This window comes from Schistocerca gregaria, chromosome 10 (assembly GCF_023897955.1).
Source record: "Schistocerca gregaria isolate iqSchGreg1 chromosome 10, iqSchGreg1.2, whole genome shotgun sequence".
NCBI lineage: Eukaryota > Metazoa > Arthropoda > Insecta > Orthoptera > Acrididae > Schistocerca > Schistocerca gregaria.
This window is the reverse complement of record NC_064929.1, coordinates 221,896,871-221,921,026: the sequence shown is the minus strand read 5'-3', so window position 1 is coordinate 221,921,026 and position 24,156 is coordinate 221,896,871. Positions and strand designations below refer to the sequence as shown.

Here is a 24,156-nt window from a genome sequence, read left to right as displayed (position 1 = left end):
ATTGTAGCACTGAGAGGGACACACGTGGGTAGCAACCTTCTTCATCTCCCAGTACCTACTGCAACCTACATCCTTCTTAATCTGCTTAGTGTATTCATCTCTTGGTCTCCCTCTACGATTTTTACCCTCCACACTGCCCTCCAATGCTAAATTTGTGATCCCTCGATGCCTCAGAACATGTCCTACCAACTGATCCCTTCTTCTAGTCAAGTTGTGCCACAAACTTCTCTTCTCCCCAATCCTGTTCAATACCACCTCATTAGTTACCTGATCTACCCATTTAGTCTTCAGCATTCTTCTGTAGCACCACATTTCGAAAGCTTCTATTCTCTTCTTGTCCATACTATTTATCGTCCATGTTTCACTTCCATACATGGCTACACTCCAAAAAATACTTTCAGAAATGACTTTCTGACACTTAAATCTATACTCGATGTTAACAAACTTCTCTTTTTCAGAAACGCTTTCCTTGCCATTGCCAGTCTACATTCTATATCCTCTCTACTTCGACCATCATCAGTTATTTTGCTCCCCAAATAGCAAAACTCCTTTACTACTTTAGGTATCTCATTTCCTATTCTAATACCCTCAACATCACCCGACTTAATTTGACTACATTCCTTTATCCTTGTTTTGCTTTTGTTGATGTGCATCTTATATCCTCCCTTCAAGACACTATCCATTCCATTCAACTGCTCTTCCAAGTCCTTTGCTGTCTCTGAGGTTCGCCGATGACATTGTAATTCTGTCAAAGTTTTTATTTCTTCTCCATGGATTTTAATACCTACTCCACATTTTTCTTTTGTTTCCTTAACTGGTTGCTCAATATAGATTGAATAACATCGGGGAGAGGCTACAACCCTGTCTCACTCCCTTCCCAACCACTGCTTCCCTTTCATACCTTTCGACTCTTATAACTGCCATCTGGTTTCTGTACAAATTGTAAATAGCCTTTCGCTCCCTGTATTTTACCCCTGCCATCTTTAGAATTTGAAAGAGGGTATTCCAGTCAACATTGTCAAAAGTTTTCTCTAAGTCTACAAATGCTAGAAACGTAGGTTTGTCTTTTCTTAATCTATGTTCTAAGATTAGTCGTAGGGTCAGTATTGCCTCCCGTGTTAAAATATTTCTACAGAATCCAAACTGATCTTCTCCGAGATCAGCTTCTACCAGTTTTTCCATTCGTCTGTAAAGAATTCACATAAGTATTTTGCAGCTGTGACTTATTAAACTGATAGTTTGGTAATTTTCACATCTGTCAACACATGCTTTCTTTGGGATTGGAATTATTATATTCTTCTTGAAGTCAGAGGGTATTTCGCCTGTCTCATACATCTTGCTCACCAGATGGTATAGTTTTGTCAGGACTGGCTCTCCCAAGGCTGTCAGTAGTTCCAATGGAATGTTGTCTACTCCGGGGGCCTTGTTTCGACTCAGGTCTTTCAGTGGTCTGTTGAACTCTTCACGCAGTGTCATATCTCCTATTTCATCTTCATCTACATCCTCTTCCATTTCCATAATATTGTCCTCAAGTACGCCGCCCTTGTATAGTCCTTCTATATACCCCCTCCACCTTCCTGCTTTCTCTTCTTTGCTTAGAACTAGGTTTCCATTTGAGCTCTTGGTATTCATACAAGTGGCTCTCTTTTCTCTAAAGATCTCTTTAATTTTCCTGTAGGCAGTATCTATTTTTCCCCTAGTGAGATAAGTCTCTACATCCTTACATTTGTCCTCCAGCCATCCCTGCTTAGCCATTTTGCACTTCCTGTCGATCTCATTATTGAGACGTTTGTATTCCTTTTTGCCTGCTTCATTTACTGCATTTTTATATTTTCTCCTTTCGTCAGTTAAATTCAATATTTCTTCTGGTGCCCATGGATTTCTACTAGCCACTGTCTTTTTACCTACTTGATCCTCTGCTGCCTTCACTACTTCATCCCTCAAAGCTACCCATTCTTCTTCTACTGTGTTTCTTTCACCAATTACTGTCAATTGTCCCCTTATGCTCTCCCTGAAACTCTGTACAACCTCTGGTTTAGTCAGTTCATCCAGGTCCCATCTCCTTAAATTCCCACCTTTTTGCAGTTTCTTCAGTTTTAATCTACAGGTCATAACCAATAGATTGTGGTCAGAGTCCACATCTACCCCTGAAAATGTCTTACAATTTAAAACCTGGTTCCTAAATCTCTGTCTTACCATTATATAATCTATCTGACACCTTCTAGTATCTCCAGGCTTCTTCCATGTGTACAACCTTCTTTCTTGATTCTTAAACCAAGTGTTAGCTATGATTAAGTTGTGCTCTGTGCAAAATTCGACCAGGCGGCTTCCTCTTTCATTTCTCTCCCCCAATCCATATCCACCCATTATGTTTCCCTCTCTCCCTTTTCCTACTACCGAATTCCAGTCACCCAAGGCTATTAAATTTTAGTCTACCTTCAGTATCTAAAAAATTTCTTTTATCTCATCATACATTTCATCAATTTCTTCGTCATCTGCACAGCATATAAACTTGTACTACTGTAGTAGGTGTGGGCTTCGTATCTATCTTGGCCACAATAATGTGTTCACTACGCTTTTTGTAGTAGCTTACCCGCATTCCTATTGTTTTATTCATTATTAAACCTACTCCTGCATTACCCCTATTTGATTTTGTATTTATAACCTTGTATTCAACAGACCAGAAGTCTTGTTCCTCCTGCCACCGAACTTCGCTAATTCCCACTATATGTAACTTTAACCTATCATTTCCCTTTTTAAATTTTCTAACCTACCTGCCTGATTAAGTGATCTGACATTCCATGCTCCGATCCGTAGAACGTCAATCTTTTCTCTCCTGATAACGTCCTCTTGAGTAGTCCCCTCCCGGAGATCCAAATGGGGGACTATTTTACCTCTGGAATATTTTACCGAAGAGGACGGCATCATCATTTAACCATACAGTAAAGCTGCATGCCCTCGGGAAAAATTACTACTGAAAAAGCTGCTGCCCCTTTTCAGGAACCACATGTTTTTCTGGCCTATTAACAGATAGATACCCCTCCGCTGTGGTTGCACCTACAGTACGGCATTCTGTATCGCTGAGGCACGCAAGCCTCTCCACTCCACCAACGGCAAGGTCCGTGCTTCATGGGGGCAGGGGGAGGGGTCACCACCACAGTATCAGTTGGAAAATTATGCTACTATGAAAATGTACACTTAACAAAAAATAAAGTCACAAGTTAATAATAATAGATGCAGAGAAAGAGAGTTCCTAAAAAGACTGATTTTCTATTTGGAGAAAAACCAAAATGTCAACTTTATTTCTATTTGATAATTTAATTGTATTTCATTACAAGATGTGTTATGTACTATTCCTGTCTCCAATAAAGCCAATCCCAACAAACAGTTTCACAATTTGATATTATGTGTGAGGCGTATACAAGGCAGTGCATTAATAAAGTTTTGTCTTAAACAGCATCTAACACATATTGTATCTTCCCTTACCTATTTACTTTTTCTCAGTTTGTCAAATTCCTGCAACAGAACAATACCATCTGCACTCTCACAACTGCAAACGACCAACAGATACACTTTTCTGCAAACCTCAATTCCGATTTGTCAACTGCTAATAGTCCGATTACTTTGAGAAAAAGGCATATCTCGTCGGTAATCGCAAACAATTCTTCGGCCTTTCAGCTGTTAGAGTCCCACTTATTTTCAATGGTAAATTTTGGGCTCTTGTGAGCAGTAATACAATAGAATCCCATTAGATCACTGGCAAAGATAATGAACATACGGCATTATGTACATATTCATGGATAACACTAATGGGCAATACGAAATGGGAGACTCAGGATTTGTTACGAGGGTTCTGGAAAACTATTTTATTTTTCACTGTTTCTTCAAACGAAACTCGTATCTTTCATTGCGTAACTGTCAACCGTACAGTGGTTGGTCTAATTTAGGGTCACTGTTAGGTAACTGACTTATTTTGCAGAGTCAATATTACTGCTGCCTAATATCTGTGCAACTGCTCCCAACCACGACACAAAAGTGCTCGCGATACCTCTGTCTTTTCACAACTGATCTTTTGTGGAGACGTATAGCGACTAGTGTATCGTTTCCTATTTTCTCCGAAACGGGTTCACTTACGACACTAGCCATTTCGGGATAGGTGTAAAAATGATCTAGAATTGTGTTCTGCATTAATAGAGTTCTCTCTACAGGTTCACAGAAGACGGACACCACATGCCAACATTAAGTTTCGTTTTCATTGTAAACTTTAGATTACTGACAGCGGCCAGACGGGACACCAGCCTCACCTGCTCGATGAGGACCCTGAGGCGGGCCGTCGCAGCCGAGCCGCCGGAGCCGCCGCCGCCTGCGGGGACGGCCGCCTTCAGCTCCGCCTCGCCACCTCCCAGCAGGGCGATCGACTGTCTGTGCGCCTCGAACTTGTCGCGCACCACCTGTGGACGATCCGAACGCCGTCAGTCGCTACGGTACTTCTGACCGTGTAGCAAATAACTGTATTGAAAATTGATTTCCCCAAATTATAACACTACAACTGGACGTATCGGCGAGCAAGTTGTTACCTGCACAGGGAGATATTCTAGTACTGCTTCTACACACATTTGAAACTGGAAATATTAATCCTAGTTTTTGGAACTGTCAAATCATTCCTCGGGGAAAGCTGCGAAAGAGCAGATGAGGGGAAGCAGAGATCATTGTTTTCCCCGTCTGTTGGCAATTCCGGATACTATTTCCCCACACAATAAACGATATTTAGTAACAGAGTGTTACTATACATCTGGTTTTAAGTTACTCACTGCTCACGAGGGAAGGAAATGATGGCCCATTTCTTGGTGAGATCTGTAGAATGTTGTTTAAATTTACTGAATTTAGTAGGGGTAGCCCCGAGATAGTAATGACAGACTTGGATGTGTTTAACATGACGAGTGAAGGGGTACAGAGGGGGGGGGGGGGGGGGGGGGGGTGGTGAGAGAGGGAGGAAACACACTTTTGGGAACGAGAATAATACAACGACACAGCAAATGGTGGTGGAAAGTTTCTGATTTTTGGTCTAGTGAAATTGAGAAAGAGTGTGTTCATGTGATGATATTATCTCAAACACTTAAGAACAGCGCATCAGGGGTCCAGCCTGTTAAAAGCAGGGGAGGAAGCCAGAGGGTTCAGTGAATAAAACCACATGGGACACAAGATATTAAAAACACCGTAAGTGCTGAAGATGTATGCACAATGGAGCCCTAGAAGGGACATTTCGTTACGGTAATTCAGTTTCAGCAATTATAGCTAGTGTAAAGACTGCATTTCTTGCTCTGCAGTTTAGACCTTTAAGAGTTTTGAACCGTTTCTGTGCACGACTGCGCTTCAAGTAATAGGAGATACTAAACAGAGGTCGCACTTCGCTCTGCCAACAATTTATGAGCCTCAATGTAAGAAAACCGAAGACAAATTTCTCATTTCAACTGTCGAGACTTATCAAATTGATGAAATTGATTCCAAACTTTGTGTTGAACACAATACGAAATTTAAAATAAAACCATCGTTACAAATAAAATTTCAATTCGACAACTCCTAAACCTCGTCTTTCTTGAGGAAGCAGAAAATGAGAAGTAATTGAAAAGAATGAGACACACACTAAAGCAGGGGCAGAGACAAAGTCTCTCAGTTTGGTGGGGGAAAAATAAAAAAAAAAGGGCTTTATCTCAACATCAGTTTTGGTGTTCTGCTTACAGATTTTGATGTTTTTGCATTAATTTCAATGCTATTCTCCGACAGCTTATATCTCACTCACGATACATCGAGTGTGAACTCCTGATACGAGCCAGCAGTTAAATTCAGTATGTACGGCTCCAACGTGTGAGATCCAATAATTATGATGAGGTAAAAGAATCCAGAAAATGCTAAATTTTTGTAATTTTTCTTAAAAAGTTCACATTTTTCCAGCCGACATTGGCACATTCTAATGGAATTTTTGTGCTGCCTCCATGCCTCCCTTACAGAGGAATACGAGAAGAAAATTGACAGTAAAGAGTGAAAATCAATCACAGAGGAAGGGGGCGGAGCGAAGTAGCACGAGCAATTGTACGTCCAGAATGCACACAGTGTTAGCGTGTGCACACACTCCCTTTCATACATTGTGACACTTCAAATTGTACTTAATTCTACCCATCAAATGAAATGGCATTAACAGACTGGAACAGAAGTAAGGCTTTGGTGAGTCACAACAACAAAACTGTTAAAAACCCTCACGTATTACACAAATGTGACTGTTGCGAAAATACTGAAAATATTCCACGCGTTTTTCACTCCGACTGCTGTGGATATCAGTTAATAAGACAGGAATTCCACTCACAGGATAAAGTGTCTTAACAATAACGGATAAAGGGATAATAACCACACAACGAGGTGCTCAGGTCCCTTGCTGGTTCAGAAAAGTTTTGAGAAGGTAACTGCTCAACTTTTGCCGGTGGCGAATAGTGACTACCAGCAAGACACCGGCAACTGCTCGCCGGCACTCACCACCGGGCAGCGGTCTACGTGAAATCTGGTGGGACACTTGCAGTGTCCAAAGTGTAACTCCCACAGTGTTAAAAGTCTCGAAAATAAAGTACGGGGCAATATCTGTGAACGGTAGGTGCCAATCTGTTACAGAATATACATGGAAACACTCCACATGGGAAAATATATCTAAAAACAATGATGATGTGACTTACCAAACAAGAGCACTGGCAGGTCGATAGACACACAAACAAACAAACACAAACATACACACAAAATTCAAGCTTTCGCAACTAACGGCTGCTTCTTCAGGAAAGAGGGGAGGAGAGGGAAAGACGAAAGGATGTGGGTTTTAAGGGAGAGGGTAAGGAGTCATTCCAATTCCGGGAGCGGAAAGACTTACCTTAGGGGGAAAAATAAAGGACAGGTGTACACTCACGCGCACACACACACACACACACACACACACACACACACACACACACAAGCAGACATTTGTAAAGGCAAAGAGTTTGGGCAGAGATGACAGTCAAGGTGGAAGTACAAAGGCAAAGATGTTGTTGAAAGACAGGTGAGGTACGAGCGGCGGCAAATTGAAATTAGCAGAGGTTGAGGCCTGGCGGATAACGAGAAGAGAGGATGTACTGAAGGGCAAGTTCCCATCTCCGGAGTTCTGACAGGTTGGTGTTAGTGGGAAGTATCCAGATAACCCGGACGGTGTAACACTGTGCCAAGATGTGCTGGCTGTGCACCGAGGCATGTTTAGCCACAGGGTGATCCTGATTAACGACAAACACTGTCTGCCTGTGTCCATTCATGCGAATGGACAGTTTGTTCCTGGTCATTCCCATATAGAAAGCTTCACAGTGTAGGCAGGTCAGTTGGTAAATCACGTGGGTGCTTTCACACGTGGCTCTGCCTTGGACCGTGTACACCTTCCAGGTTACAGGACTGGAGTAGGTGGTGGTGGGAGGGTGCATAGGACAGGTTTTACACCGGGGGCAGTTACAAGGGTAGGAGCCAGAGGGTAGGGAAGGTTATTTGGGGATTTCGTAGGGATGAATTAAGAGGTTACGAAGGTTAGGTGGACGGCGGAAAGACACTCTTGGTGGAGTCGGGAGGATTTCGTGAAGGATGGATCTCATTTCGGGGCAGTATTTGAGGAAGTCGTATCCTTGCTGGAGAGCCACATTCAGAGTCTGATCCAGTCCCAGAAAGTATCCTGTCACAAGTGGGGCACTTTTGGGGTTCTTCTGTGGGAGGTTCTGAGTTTGAGGGGATGAGGAAGTGGCTCTGGTTAATTGCTTCTGTACCAGGTCGGGAGGACAGTTGTGGGATGCGAAAGCGGTTTTCAGGTGGTTGGTGTAATGGTTCAGGGATTCCGGACTGGAGCAGATTCGTTTGCCACGAAGACCTAGGCTGTAGGGAAGAGACCGTTTGAGGTTGTTGCTTGTTGGTGGGTTTGATGTGGACGGACGTGTGAAGCTGGCCATCGGACAGATAGAGGTTCCATCAGATTCACCTGGTCCTACTCCAAATCCCATGCCACTTTCCTTGACGTTGACGACTTTGCGTGTACGTTTGTGTGTCTATCGACCTGCCAGCGCTCGTTTGGTAACTCACATCCAGTTCCAGAAAAATGACACAGTACTCCTCACCTTGTCGGCGTTCTTAGCGTTGGAGAGGATCTCGCGGTACTTTGCGAGGTTCGCCTTGAAGGTCTCCGTGAGGCGCTCACTGGGCAGACGCGTCCACTGCTGGCCGAACTGCTTCCGCAGCTGGTCGTCTGACTCCTGCTCCTCACGCAGCATCCGCTCTGCCTGTAGTACACGAAAGAGAGAGCAATAGGCTGTGCGACAGTGAGGACTCTTCCGATTCACGCTGCCTCGGTGACAAAGATTACCAAAATCACACCCGACACTGTTAATCACGAGTGGTGGGGGCAATCGAATCTTACCTGGACAGGATAGCTGTGGACACTCTGCCTACTTCAACGAACTCTAATATTTCATTTCTGAGAATGGAAGAATCCACCTCTTTAATGTTCGCATATCTGATGCAAAAGTGTGAAAAATGCAACTCAAATGTTTAATTTACAGTCCACCAATTTCAAATAGGATATTTAGTTTTTCAATGAATAGTTTCTTAATGATAGCCATTCAGTATACAAATCAATCATTTCATACAATGGTTTGTCATATTAGCTCATTTTACACCTCATTTACTTTCTGCTGAAAAGGCACAGAACACAAGGCTACACAGTCGACTGTCACAACAATGTCAGTTAGATAGTGTACTTACGAAACGTGTAGCTAATTTAGTAAACAAACTGCCAGCCCTCTACTAAAATGTTATTCCACTCTCATCCATCTCTACCTGGAAAAAACAAAATCAGCAATGCTAAGGCTGCTTTTGAATTTAAATAATCGAACAAATTTCTCAAGCGTGCCACTGGTGGCAAACTCTTATAATTTTGCACCGTCTCTCGTACTCCAGAAGGTGAGGTCTCACCCTGAGACTCCTCTTATTGGTAGAGGAGAGGATCTCTCACTGCGCAGCTGCTGTTTTTTGACCTAATTAAGTTCTTAGAGAACACAGGGTGAACCCGAACTACACCAACAAACTCTGAGTTTTTCAGGAATGTTTCCCAAGAATTTTGCTGTAAGGGACCTCATTACAGAGAGATCGTGTTGTGGTCTTTCTCATGTTTTCTAAATGTGACAGCGTACTTCTGGCCATTACACCGAATTGTCTTTCCCATTTTATAGAGGGTTTTTCGACAACCGGACCAGCCATCTCTCTGGGTGCCATTACGTGTACCCACTGAGCAGACCTAACTACTGTCGGTCCGGTGCCGGTATTCACAGTCGAGTTCGATTCCCGACGTACGCTGCAGCCTTCGATGCTCCCATTTGTCAGGTCTCACGTCAGTATTCTGTAAAAGGCAAATTGTCTCACCGTATTCTGACCGAACCTGGTGGCTGGCGAGGTTTTAATGAACTGAGTTCCAAACGACAAGTGTTATTTAAAATGTAACTGCCATTCCTGTTCATTAGGTTTTGTGACAGCTCTATTTTGTAGACTGTAACTGGACCATCATAGCAGTTTGGCATTTGCACCACAATACTCGTCTCTCCCTACTTTATTTCATGATAATATTCAAGGCAGTTTCAGCAACAGCTTATCTGCTCAGTCGTTTTAGTCCGATGTGTCACTGACTTTCTTTACACCTCTTCTCGACTGTTCCAACAGTCTTCCCCACAAAGATGTGCCACATTCTCAAGAACACAGAGTTCCCAGAACATCGAAACTCCGCCTGTGGCAATATAAAATTCACGACGGGATTCGAGAAATAGAGCCGACTACTTTTCCTCCGTGTGGCGGTTAAGAGAAAAATAGACAGATCCATAGGTCAAAATGTATATAAAAAACCTACGCACACTAACCTGTATCTCCACATCTCGCACCGTCACTACCTGTGACGAAGAAATTAGGTAATGAAGACTCGGGTGCATGGAGATAGAACACTTTCAGACAGTCAGACAGAGAGAGCCTCACCCAAGAATTATGGCACCTACAAATAGCATTCCAAAGCAACGATTTCTCAGATCTTTAAGCCGAACAGGCGATTCAGTCAACATTGAGAATGCCTAAGAAACAGATTAAAACAGGCCTAGGAAGAGAAGCCGACAAACAGCTGAACCAATCAGCTGTCCCCGAGCACTGGCTCGAGTACGATGCCGGAATGAGATACGACGAGACAGGTACCGTGGTGCAAATGCCAAGTTTAAGGAATGGCACAAGGAGTCTATCGAAATAAAAATGTCACGAAACCTAACAGAGACTGCGGCTCCAATTTAAATGACACCCAGCGCTCGGTACTCAATTTATTAAATGCCAATCAGCCGTCACGTCCACCAGAGATGCAAAAACACAGAATTTGCATTCAACTTTGAAAAACAAAAGAGCAACCGAAAGGCGTAGATCATGTCGTGAGTCAAACTCTCACATACAGTGGCGAAAGTTGTGGCATATCGAGATGACGACTGGGTCAGTTGCCTAAAGAGCGTGCATAAAACGGAAAGGACAACTCGGAAGCACACCGTCAATTGACTGTATTGTGTGGCATTTGAGTCTTCCCCTCCACTTCTCTCTGTAACTGTAATACACTGAACTTCTTTAAGAGATAGCAAATGTCAACTGCACATACTGCGTATTTTATTTGAAAACAAACTCATTCTATTCACTCACAGAACTTGTCGTCAATAACAGTAATGACGACTTTACTCTTTGCCTAAAAGCTCGTATTCAGTACTGCTCTGTTCTGTCTAGGTCTCACTTTTCTGATAGTGTCAGTTCTACATTAACAGTGGTACACTACAGCACAGACATGGTTACCAGTGAAGAGTTGTCCAATACAGACCTCGTGAGGGGGTTCACTGAACACAATAGACACTGTGCCCATGACGGCAAAGCGTCATTCTTTTGCATCTGTTGGAGGATTATTGGATTACTGTGTTTAGTGTTATACATTTTGACGATTGTATATTGCAGGTTTTTTCACTGGAGTTATTTCCACAGAAACAAAGGTAATTGGGTTACAAACCAAATAAATCTTAAGAACATTACTATTCTGTAGTGGACCACCGGAGACCGTGGCTCTCTCATACCACAGTATTCAGAACTTACCGACATGAAACCTCACAAAGCCCCCCCCCCCCCCCCCCCCCCCTCCCCCGAAGCTCCGGCGGAGTTCGGGTTCGGGTTCACCCATCACGCACTGCTCGAAAGAGGCAACGGCGCCGCCCGAGACCCACCTCGTCGAGCACCTCGGAGTTGCGGCCGAGCAGGGCGGGCAGCTCCGCGATGAGCTCCTCGATGTGGCGCAGGCCGCCCGCCGCGCGCACCGCCGCCGCCTTCTCCCGCACCGACTGCGGCAGGGCATCTCCCCCGCTGCCTTCCGCATCCTCCAGAGCCGCCGGCAGGTTCATGGAAGCCAGGACACTGCGGGGCAATAATTGCATTAGGGGACTCGCCAGAAACACCTCTCTGCAGACACCGAACAGCGTGCAGAGAGCATGTGCCCGCTTTTGCAGGAACGTTTGTGGAGACAGAATATCTACGGAATGAGCATTCGGACACGCAGAACGGTATTGTAGCCCCCGGCGAGGTTCTCCGGTACGTGCCCGTGAAAAGGAAGTATTTTACCCTGTTCGAGTATTTCGGAGTTTCGGCCTTGGCGTATAATGTAAACGGCACTGACAAAAATCTTGTGACATTCGCCGTCCAGTGTCGGCAACGTGGGCCGTAATCTGCGCTCGCTCCTTAGAGATTCGTTCTCTGTGAGAAACTTAACAGCTGGACAGGCAGAGGACTGACAGACATACACACAAGAAATTGTGGAATTGAAAATTTATGCAAGGAGTGTGAAGTGATGTACTGTAATGTCACGAAACTGTCGATATTAGTTTCACATTCCTGCCTCTGCTGCAATCTCAGATAATGTTTGACTATTTTCTTACATATTTAATGTTTCCTTCCACAGAGATTTGATTTTTCTTGCTACTTTTTACTTAGTGTGAGGTGAGTGAGTGCCACAACCAACTAGGGTTCGTATAGCACACAACATAGACCGACCATTGTGCTTGCTGTGGAGGCAAAACATATTGAGAGGATATGCTCTGTGACACCTCACAGATACAGTTGCTCGTTTTACAATAGTTAATTGTTTTTCTTGCCTGGGAGTTTATCGGAAGAGTAATAGCTATAATTAATCACCTCTGTTAAGCGAGATGTATATATATATAATTTATCAGCAGAGGTAAGTGGCCTCCATTTTGTATCTTAGTGATGAAAAAAAGTAATCAATTCTTTCAGAGTTCATTGTGTTTTCTCCCACTGACCCTGGGGGTGTGAACCGTTATAGTGTTCCCCTAAATGGCGGTCACAAACCGTAAGACACGTAACAATTCGAGAGAGTACAACTGTCGAGTGGATTTATTACGTATTTTTGCAGTGGCAAGTCATTTCGACGGGCGACGGGTGCCTGCAAAGTATAGCAGTGATAGCATAAACTTAGCAAGTGTCTGTGCGAGCTACACGCATTGTCATCACAGGTCGGGAAAGTGCGACGACCCCAGAGTGAGTGCCACAGACGACAAAGTGGTGAGTGACTGAAGCAAACAAATTAACATATTCAAAATGTAATAATAATCTTATGTACCGAACTGCCAAGCTGACATTTGTAATCAGAGGTCAGATTTGAAAAGAATACTGTATGTGACGATCCCCAATTGAGACAGCCTTTGTGTGTGTGAGGGAGAGAAAATTGCACAACAAGGGGGAAGGGTAAAGGCTGCAGCTTTAAGCACACCATGGAAAACTTTAAATGAATTTTCTCCTGAATACAAGTCCATCAACTAGAGGGGAGGAACTTTACGACAACAAGGTGAGACACTGGTCACGGGAGAGTGTAGTGCAGCCATCCTGTTCATATGTTCTACGGTAACAGGATTACTGGAGTTGCTGCTATTATAGTTCTGGAAGAATTGTGGTATTACAAGCCAAATATTGAGGATTTGGTACAGGACTTCGGGAAAGCATATAGGATGCTTGTGTTTATGGCCTATTGCCATAAGGTGTGCTCATTCATACCACAATTTGAGACAGAGAATGTACACAAAGTTGTGGTATCAGTATTAGACCCTCAATATAACAATAATAAAGTCCATCGCAGATTCACAGCTTTAGGCCACCCTAGAGAATTGTTTCATGGTTAAGGATGCATCCAAAATTATAGGACAATATGTATATATTGCTACAAAGAGGAAAGAACTGTGATTATGTAAATGTAGTACGAGAACTAATCAAATAACGGAAACTCCAGGTACGAATATCGACAGTGTCTGCACAGATAGACTGCTACTTACTGTGAAGAAGACATGTCAAGTTGCAGACAGAGTTATAAGACACTCACATATAACCTTGACCACAGCCTTCGTCAGTAAAACACCCACACACACAATTGCCAACTGTGGCATCTCAGGTCGGAGAAGTTAGACTTGGTAGTCACTTGTGCCTGAGGTGTGCTTTGTGTGTGTGTGTGTGTGTGTGTGTGTGTGTGTGTGTGTGTGTGTGTGTGTGTGTTTTACTGATGAAGGCTGTGGCCGCAAGCTGTATGTGAGCGTCTTAACTGTGCCTGTCTGCAACTCGACGTGTCTACTGTACAGCAACTAACAATCTGTCTTTTCCTACATTGTCAGTATGAGAATTGAGTGCATTGGAGACGTGAAAAGATAGAAAACATATCTGAAGAATTATACGCAACAGGATGCCATTCTACACTGATACGACACAGGAAGAAAAATAATGCCACGGAACGAGGTCATGTGCCTCTGTCCCGTCAGCCAGCAATGAAAGCAGGTGCACGTATGTTTACCGGCAGCTCTGAAGTCGCCCACTGGCCTGGAGCCCCTCTCTCTGGAGTCTAGTATTACAACTCCAGACGAATCGGCCAAATTCCCAGCAGTTGCTGGAGACTGCACCTGGAGTCGGCTGACACGTACGTGCCTGGCCGTCTGGGCTACGTGCGCCAGATAGTGACGTCAACACGAACGGGTCTCCACTAAACCTGTTACCATAGAATATCAATACTAATTATTAAATCCTCGTGTCGGGATCAGGTACTGGGAATGCGAGCCTAGAGGAGTCGGGATAATATCTGATACGGTCCCAATATAAACGTAAAAAATAAATCCAGCCTAACAACTGCTCAGTGGGGTTTAGGCATTTTCGCATCAAATGGAACGGCTGTAGGTGACGAAACATTATCGTCACTACTGCTTGTGTTAAAAATGCAAATTGTCACGTAGGTCTTTGTCTGTGAAGGAGACAGACTGTCGACGCCCCCGTGTTCTCCGTTGTATGCCGTACGGGATCTACCGTCAGCCGAGGCAACATCCTGCGAGTCAAAGGTTGAAGTTACAGACTCGTAGGTGTAAATTGACGATGGCTATACATGTAGCGAAAATGTGTCATTGGAAAATACATAAATAAAAATATTAATAACACAATAATATGAGAAAAGTATGAGGAGAAATGTAGAGGGTGGCGGCGGTGTAGGTGTGGGTGGGGGGGGTGGGGGGGGGGGGGGGAAATGAGAAAAACAACTAGTCAAGTATATATTACACAGCCTGTACTTTCTAGCGCTTAGTTTTTGGAACTAATGGCTGATACACGTACATAATTACAGTTTGGGAGGTGAGTCTCAGATACTGTCAGTTTGGCAGGGTCATTTTGTTGCCGAGCGACACGAAAGGCGGACAGCGACCGAATTGCAAACCGAGTGCACATGTGACAAACTCACCGACAACTGTAATATTTCTCGAGTGAGCTGTCATTTTGTTCCATTTACCTGTAAGTTTAGTTCACAATTTGTTTTTCTTTCAGTGTTTCTAGCATTTATTCACTTCTCTTTCATTTGAAACAGTGTCCAGTCTGACTAGTGATGCGAGCCCGACACGAGAAGCGAAACAGAGGAAGAAAAGCACGCTTCACAGCCTGGCACGTAAATTCGTAAGTTCGACAAGTGACTACCCTGAGAAAGGAGAAATACGAGTCATTTCCTGTTACTCGGGATGTAAAGAGGGCTGCGACAGCTTCGAAAGTAAGCAAAAATACTGTTGCACCGTTACGGAAAGAACAGTACAACACAGACTGTGGCGCAATAAGGCTGCAGACAGCAGGAAGAAAAGCGGACGTGAAGGAAGCGAGGGCACGCGCACATTCGAGTCGCACCCTCACGTCAATTACCAAAGACGGTACACTAAATTCCCGAAGGGCAGAGCAGCCGCGCTCTAAGTCGAGTGCACTCTCACCACACCCGCACCACACACGTTGACGACATGCGGAACGGCACCGGTCCCGTAATACATACAGACCGCAAAAACTTAGTGTTGCGTCTGCTACAGTAGTTACTGTGAGATATGACGAAATGGGACAGGAAAACCTGACGGACAGTGAGGTACTAGCACTCATTGCAACAGTGGACGAAACAGATGCGGTTCACTGCTCAGTCTCTTGATGTGCATTGTGGCACAAATTTGAAGACACATATTTTGCATTACCATCCAAACAGACAGAACGAGGGCGACAGAAGTACACTCGAATGTGGGTGATACCTGCTCCGCACCTCGAGGGGTACGACTTAGTCCGTGGCGATTCTACGACCTACTCTTGGGGCGGCCACCGGGAGGGGTCACGCCGCCAAACAGTAGATACAGAGGCATCAGGAGGGCAGTACATGCGGCAGGGTAACGGTACGGAGTATACAACTCGGCTATTGGTGGAAAATTTAGTTAGTGCAAGCAGACTGCAGTGCAGATCGACGGAGCAAGAATACCTCGACAAAACACAAATAACGAGCTATCGTACACCAAATATGTAGCGCGCTCAGTGGCTCAAGATGCCACATTTGTGACGTCAGGTGGTTGCACTGACACAGCTGTGCTGACTGTTGCAGTCTCGACTGACGGAGACGAGTCTCTGTAAAATTAACAGAAATGTGCACTCTCGGGGACACGAGTTTGGCCACTCAGGTGCAGCATCGGCCATAAGGCCTGTATTAAAAGAAAAGACCTTTTTCTGTTATCAGAAGGAGCAACGGAACGGTTCACCCGCCCCTACGTTGCATTCGTCCGACCTCCGCATTTCACAGGTTCCGTCGAGAAGAATGACGTCTGGGGGCGTGTGGAACTAGTAGAGGTACACGCCGATATTAGACGAGGAAACCGCAGCAACTACATCTGAACAGTGTACTGACAGTAAACTGTTACTGTACCATTTAATGCTGTCTGCGCTTACGACAGCTACACCCGATTGGGCAAATTACAAAGACGGCCACTGCTTTGCAGGAAGCTGCTGTCTTCTCTGTTACACTAAAGGCTCCCACTTATCTGCTTTCAAAACCTCAATACTCACTCGATTATGCGAGAAAATGTTTTCCTACACCTCCATCGAGCCGTGTTTACCATACGTTAATATTTACCATACAGCTAATTGAAGTTCTAATCCTTGAATCTAGATGTTTGTATAACTTGTAGAAAGGACAACTCTTAAGGTATTCTTTTCACTTTCTTTCGGCTCGTTACAGATTCCCAATTTCTCGGTTCACGTCAGACGGGATCTCGTCAACTATTGTGTTGTGACAGCATATTCAGAGTCCTAGACGAGCACACAATGTCTGTGTGTAAATTATTTTTTTGCTTTTTACTGTGATCGTGCAAATCACAGTTCACTTGAAACACTATTTTTTTGTCAGCAGCAAAATCCATCAATGAGTAAATGTATAAGAAGCGAGAGCGAGTAACAAATTGAGATACTTAAAAAGGTGTCTGCAAGTTGTACAGTTACACGTGCACTGTTTTCTAACAGCCCACGAGTAATTGTCAATTGTTCAACAGACAGATAAACCCTTCACAGACGGGCACATTCGCTCCGCATTACGACAGGCGGGAGCTGGCAGACAAAACGTAAAAGACAAATTAGTTCCTCTTATCATCGCGGTAGTTCTCCTGCCGAGTGTCGTGGCTCTTAGAGGTCAACTGCTCAGATATAATTATCACTGCTTTAGGAGCAGTCAAAACAGCTGCTGATAAGTGGCTTGCAAAGCATAAGCTACGCAGCAGGCAAGATAGTTTAAAATCACTGGAGTAGCACTTTTCAGGGAGAGAAGGGAGAGTGTTTATGTAACTCCCCCCTCGCCCTCCCCCCCTCCTCAAGACTGGCCTGGGGTCAGTTTCAGGGAGGCAGCATCTCGGCAGTTCTCGAGGACTCTGCCACTCCTATTGGGTACACACTCACTCAGGAGCCTACATTTTGGGCATGCGGTGCCTCACAGCTAGTAAATGTTTAGTCGTTTTTGTATTTCTTCGAGAGATGCCGATAAAACGAGCCTCGGACCTTTACTCGCGTTCGTCAGTACGCAGAAGTGCGAGAATCGATACAGTTTTTGTTTACTAGCACCCCAGTAGGTTTATTTTTCCAGTACTCCGTTTCCTTCGAGTATTGTCTTTCTCCCCTCTTTTGTCGGTGTTCCTGGTTTGTTATTTTTTTGCCTCTAAAGCCCTCTAAATTTAGTATCTTATTCTTAAGAAGTTTCCTTCCCTTATTTCCATTTCTTCAATGAGGTGACAATCTGAATCTGTGTAGAGAGTGCCTAGTTCAGGGACAGGAACATTTTCTTTTTGGTGTATATGTTTTTTTCTCTGTCAATGTGTTACTCATATTTTCTTGTCTTATTGCATTTCACTGATACGCAAGTGTGCTATTTTATCAGTCAACTTTTATTATCTTAACTGCAGTTCGTAACAAGCCAGGATTTGAGTCTTTCATATACTGTATCTTTTGTACATTTGGATTTTACCAAATTCTTTTTCTTTCTATTAGCAATGCATCTCCATTTTTTTTATCTGCTCCTTTCTCTTGGCCAAGAAGCTGCCCAAAAGCTCCAAACGATAGAAATCTGCCTGCCTGTCGGTCTGTTCAGCTCCAGTGCTTTGTGTTTGGCAGCTCATGAGCACTCTCCGTGTGTGCTGCTCTGGCTCTGGTTTTAAAGGCCCTAGCTTACCACATGTACACACTGACCAAATTAATTTTTCAGCTGTGTTATGAGACAGTGAGCAAGTGAATTTAATGGTGAGAACTTGTGTAATATAGCTTTTTTCAGATTGTGTAGCCAAATTTGTTTTTAAAAAACATCAAGTTCAAAAATGCAGAGTTTGTGGAAAAACAAAACTGTGTCACATGTTGAATTTCAATTTACAATGGAAAAATATATAACAATTTTGTTTTGCTATACTTCTCTGTCTGTATTATGGGAGGTGTTTCATTACGGAAAATACTAGGTATAACACATTTAATTTTTCTGTTTTATTGGATTTCTGCACTATACAATTATATTCAACTGTGTACAACAAATTAGCAATATTCGAGACGGGTATCGGGATATATTTGATACAGAACTATCTGCAGCCTAAACTGCTGAGGCAGTAGACAGCAAATGCAGTGACGCAACACTGGACCTGTGGCTTCCAGTCTGGAGAAATCCTGTACTCTGCCCGACTGGTAACAGAGCAACTGAGAAGGGCACTTTCACAGCAAAAATCTGAAAATGGTTCGTGTACGGTCGACCCAGTACAGGAGAAGAGAGGATAGCTACATTTGATTTCGCAAACTTATTTGAAGCCCTTTTCCATTTAACAGTGTTTCTTTTTAATTTACACCTCAGTTTTTTTTACACGACTTTACATAATGTTTTCCGTACTGAACTTATACCTCGAAGGTATGTGCATAGCGCTATGTGACTTGTCACTTCCTTGTGAAATGAACAGTTTCTGGGCTCCAAATAACCTGCATAATTTAAGAATTACTTATCTCTTCTGAACACAGCCCTATTTTCACACAATCTACTACTTTCAGTTTCGTGTAGAAACGTACGTATTCTCATTTATCGACTGCAATATTTTTGCATGAACAGTACAGCTGTATGCTTTACACGCTACACATTCGAACCATTTAATGATGGAACTCCAGAATGGCAGACTTGTGTAATGTTAAACCAACCACACACACTTTCTTTTTCCACAAATCCAAAGAACAATATCATTCTAGTGGACCTAAGACACACCATAGTAAACTTATTACAGCAGCACACACTTCACATTGTAAAGATGCTAACCATTTGGCTACAGGAAAAAAAAGTTAAAAAAAAAATAGAAATGAAAAATCTAATACAAACCTCATACCTTGAACAGATATTTGATTGCATTTTTCTTCTACCACTAATGCTTAAGAATAATGATAAATGTCTACAGAAAATACAGCATAGAGGAATGTATTATAAATTAGCTGAAATGTACTCATTATTTCAGCGCAGGTAACAAATAATACCGACTATTATTCTGGAACTCCAAGCAGGAATATCAGCAGTATAGGAAAAGACAGATTGCTACTTACCGTAAAGAAGGCCCATTAAGTTGCACAATTAAAAGACACTTTATGACAATTAAAAGACACACTTTATGTAAGTGTGTCAATTGTGCTTGCCTGCTCCTTAATGTGTCTTCTTTACGGTAAGTAGCAATCTGTCATTTTCTACGTTGTCGACTATTACTCTGTTCACTTAATTTCTACAAGTTGTAAAAGACCTCGACAGAATGACGGATACACGTGTAATGCTAAGCCAAGGTTGAAGGTCGAGAGATTCCTAAATGCCGGGGGGTCTGAAATTTATTTAAAGAGAGAATTTTAATTTTGTAAAGACAATTTCATTGTTTGTGTATTGTATTAGTAATATATTTCGTCATATGTAGCACATTGTACATCAAGTGCAAGACATTTACACACACACACACACACACACACACACACACACACACACACACACACACCCTATAGTAAATTAACTCTGCATACATAATCAATTTTATTCATTTGTTAGAAACAAGTGATTAGGATGAGGTTTTGGACAGTTTTGTTGTTATTGTGCATTCTTTTCAGCATTTTCATCCACTTATCTGCTAACTTTTTCTGAGGCTGTCACTGCTTTCGATTGGCTGGAGGTACCACCAGCTGGGCAACATAATAATGTGATTTTCTATCGATACTGATGGCAACGTATACTTTCTGGAATGCAGATTAATAGTTACGACATTTAAAGGATTCGGTAAGATTTATTTCGAATACAGCTCGACAGTTCTCTCCTACTATTCTGTTAATCGAGTGATTAGGTTTCCCGTGTGCTGTAGTGTCATTACGTGAGATTCGAGAAAGAGTCACAAGTCACAGTATAACTTTGCGAGCGGAACACTGCACTTGACAATTCACACTGTCTCAAGTTAGGTTGGCTACACTGCAACAGCAGCCTCTATACTCCTAGCAGACGATCCGTTCCATCTCGTAAATGTAAGCTAGTAAGCAGAGAATTCGTTTTGGAGTTGTTACCAAAGACAGCAAATAAATAACCACACAATACTGTAGATATAAGTATAACAAAGCACACACTTTTGATAACAGAGCCAAGAAATACAAGAAATAGGCATTTGACGATCATCAATATCTCGAAAACAATACGATATGTAGTTTACAAAATAAATAATAACCGAAATTATAACTTCTAACTATGTTTTATTATGACAGTGTTGCAATCAATATCCAATATTCGTAGCTTTTCACTCGCCAATGTACAGTGACAGTGTCAAAATTCCATCGCATGCCTCACTATAACTGTTATCGGAATCGGCACCAGAAACATCTTCACTGTTGTCACCACCGAGACAATTTATTAGTTCTTCAGGGGTACTGTCTACGTTGTTCGACATACTCGACTTTTTCTCTCAACGAGGCTGCATACTCAGTCTCTAGAGACTCACGTGACAGCCTTTCCACCTCTGTTGTTGTAAAGGACTTGTTATTGCTCCTTACAGATACTTCCACGATAGTCTGCACTAATTCAATGTCATCAAAATGGCAGTTATATGGCGGTAACCTTATTACAGTACAATGCTGCTCCATGGCGATTTCGTCTATTACGTGTGTAGGTCGTATAGTCTGCACTAATTCAATGTCATCAAAATGGCAGTTATACGGCGGTAACCTTATTACAATACAATGCTGCTCCATGGCGATTTCGTCTATTTCGTGTGTAGGTCGTACAGGTTTTATTTTCTCTAACGAGCGAATGTAACAGAAGCTCTGTCGTGCTAATATCTGCAGCAGTATTTTGTGCTTTTAACCACTGCACCGTACCTCCTCAGCAGTTGTTTGTAGTCAGGGCTCTGTTCGGTATTTGTGAATGATATGGAGCACTGTCCATTACGACTGTTGTAAGGACAGAAAACAGTTTTTAAAAAATTCCTGAACCACTTGACAAATCACGTGTGGTTCACATCTCGATGGCTGTCGCCTGTCTTTTGGGACCAAAAACTATAAGTTCATCTGGAACAAACCAATGGAGGAAACTTCACAGACCACAATCTCACTCCTCTCCCAGCCGGCTGACAGCCACAACTGCTCGGGGTGTTATCCGTCTAGTATTTACTGACAGATTCCTTGGCATTAACCCACATTTCATCTAGCCGTATTACGGAACGAATGCCGTCACACAAACTTTTATGCAAAAATATGCTTCGAGCTATTACAATACGTGCCTTTTTTAACGGGCCTTTGTGTCCGCCTGGGGGTCTGTAATAGAAACTCACAGTTTTTGGCACAATATTTAGTGATATTTCCCACCCCTGAAAAGTTCACTTTCTTCTAACAACACTAGCAACTTTACTACTGTAGTATACTCTTTCCTGCCGTAGTTACCACAAATACTGGTGTGAATTGCATCAGCCTGGAAAGAATCTAAGATGGTGACAAGGTGAGGCTGCTTTTCCTTCTTTCCGGGCATTGTTAAAAATACATGATCTAATCTGGACATTTCCGAATCCTTAAGCGTGTGCCTACATCTCTCAACTTTTCCAGTAACAATCCGCTACTTACTACTGACGGCGAATTAATTCTGAGATTTTTTGAAATGCATTCCACTACTCTATCTGCAGGAATTGACGACAGTCGGAAAATAGTTACGTATTCTTACTCCCGCTGCTAAAACTCTCGAGTTCTCTGTAGTAACTCGAGTGCCCAGCTGCTCGGAGGCTCATCTCGACGCAAAGGATTGTTACTAGTAGAACGAACTCTTTCCTGTGGCATTTTTCACGTATCACAATTTTGTAAGGCACAGAATGACACCGTTACACGGTAAAAATCGAACACGACGCACGTATCAAAAATTGCCGGCGACGCGGGAGCTACGACGTCACGACCGGAAGTGACTGCTGCGCCAGAACCAGTTCGTGCTACACGCACGGTGCCTCCAACTTCTCACTTGTCACTCGTCAAACTGTCACACTTCCGACCTGAAATGTATAAGTCAACTGCATAGTTCCAATGGCTTCAGTATAGGATGATTAAGGAGTTTTACTGTGGCAGGCTATGCTCACTTTGCTGAAGTTGGTGTTTAGTGGTACCCGAGTAACAGGTTTCACAAGTCGCCGGAGAAATATTTAACAACTTAATCCGTTTTTCTGTTTACCACGTTAATTTACTCACCGTGACGTGCAGCACATCTGGCAGCTTCCCAAATTCTTTTCATTTTACAAATTTGTTTCCCTTACCAGATCTGCCTGTCTGCCAACACAGGTGTAGCTTCAGGAGGGGGCTTGACTGGCATGTCACTCATCTGGATACTGTGTGTAGCAAATTAGTGTTCAGAATCCAAACACGAGTAATGAAACAGGAAAATGGCAAGAGGAAAGGAAAACCCCAAACGTAATACATAACTATCACTACTCCCCTTTAAATCAGGACTGGGCTATTTACACAGAAAAAGATTGCTCCCTCCTTCGAATACTTGTGTCGTTATAAGATAGACAGCTTACCGGATTCGTATAATCCCCAACTCGTACTTACACCGCAGACTGTTATTAAGTCACCTCTCCACAATGTCCTTTCTGCCAGTAGTGCCAGACTCTCTAAAAACACTGAAGGACGCGCGTGTTCAGTCCGGAGGGTAGGAGAAGTACTGGCAGACTGGGAACTGCGAGGATGCGTCTCGAGGCGGTAAGAGCTCACCCGTAAAACGCCAGGTTCCGGGTTTGGGACCTGACGTGCCACAAAATTTCAATCTGCCACGCACTTTCAAACATTGCCTCCCCCTGTAGCCCCATGAACTCTGATTTTTTCATTACGCTTAACTTTTAACACCGTTCCGAGAATGTTCCGACAATTCACATGGGTCTGTGAAAGATATAGTATTACAGAATTAGTACAGTGCAGAAGTCGTGCGTTGGTGACAGGCTAGTGCACAGGTAAACTTCAATAAATCGTGAAAACAGCAGGACAGTTATTTAAAAATTAAACACCCTTCCATCAGCACAACGGCATCTAGCTCTAAATCATTTTCTGAAGACCTACACCAGACGCGTCAAATAACGACAGATATATAGATAAGAACAGATATCGCGCATCCGTAAAACAGATTAGCCTCTACGGACGACAATCCACCTCCTTCGGTGCGGAGGCACAAGTATGCCCGAGCTCCTGTGTGTATATCAGAGTATCGAGCGTGTAGGAAACGGACAGGGACTGCAGAGAGGTGTCACTCGGTGGGAATGTGGGTCGGCCGCGAGGCCCGCCGAGACAGTCTGCGCAGCTGCGGTAATACTGTGCGCCGGGAGGCACAGTGGTAAATGCACCTGCCTAGTAAGCACGAGGTCTCAGGTTCGAATCCCGGTGCAGTACACATTTTCACTCGTCGCCGCCAATTCCGCTTTATGTGCCGATGCAGCTGACATCGGTAATGCCGTCCCTTCCCCTTTCCTCTCCCTTCTCCTCTCCTCCACCTTCAATTTACGTATATTGTTGCTTATTTGCTTACAAGCCAGAAACCTTACACACTAACACTAAGGGTACACTTAACCACCATGTCTATGTTCACCAAGAGTGTTTACTTTTGTTAGTAGTTCAGTACGAATGATGGTTCAATGATTTTCACCAAAATCTGACAACCTAACACAAGTGCCTTAGCAGGGGAAGTGCGCGCACACA

General features: G+C 43.4%; 1 protein-coding gene across 9 annotated transcripts in view; it reads right to left on the bottom strand.

Annotated features, from left to right (window-relative positions):
- LOC126293551 (programmed cell death 6-interacting protein) overlaps positions 1-24,156 on the bottom strand; it is a 139,630-nt gene that overhangs the window by 56,422 nt on the left and 59,052 nt on the right. For all 9 annotated transcript variants that reach the window (XM_049986825.1, XM_049986821.1, XM_049986817.1 and 6 more), the window contains exons 9-11: positions 11,325-11,511; positions 8,166-8,327; positions 4,305-4,451 (exon numbers count right to left, since the gene is read on the bottom strand). In XM_049986825.1, coding sequence (XP_049842782.1) covers positions 4,305-4,451; positions 8,166-8,327; positions 11,325-11,511 — 496 coding nt within the window. The remainder of the gene's footprint in view (positions 1-4,304; positions 4,452-8,165; positions 8,328-11,324; positions 11,512-24,156) is intronic.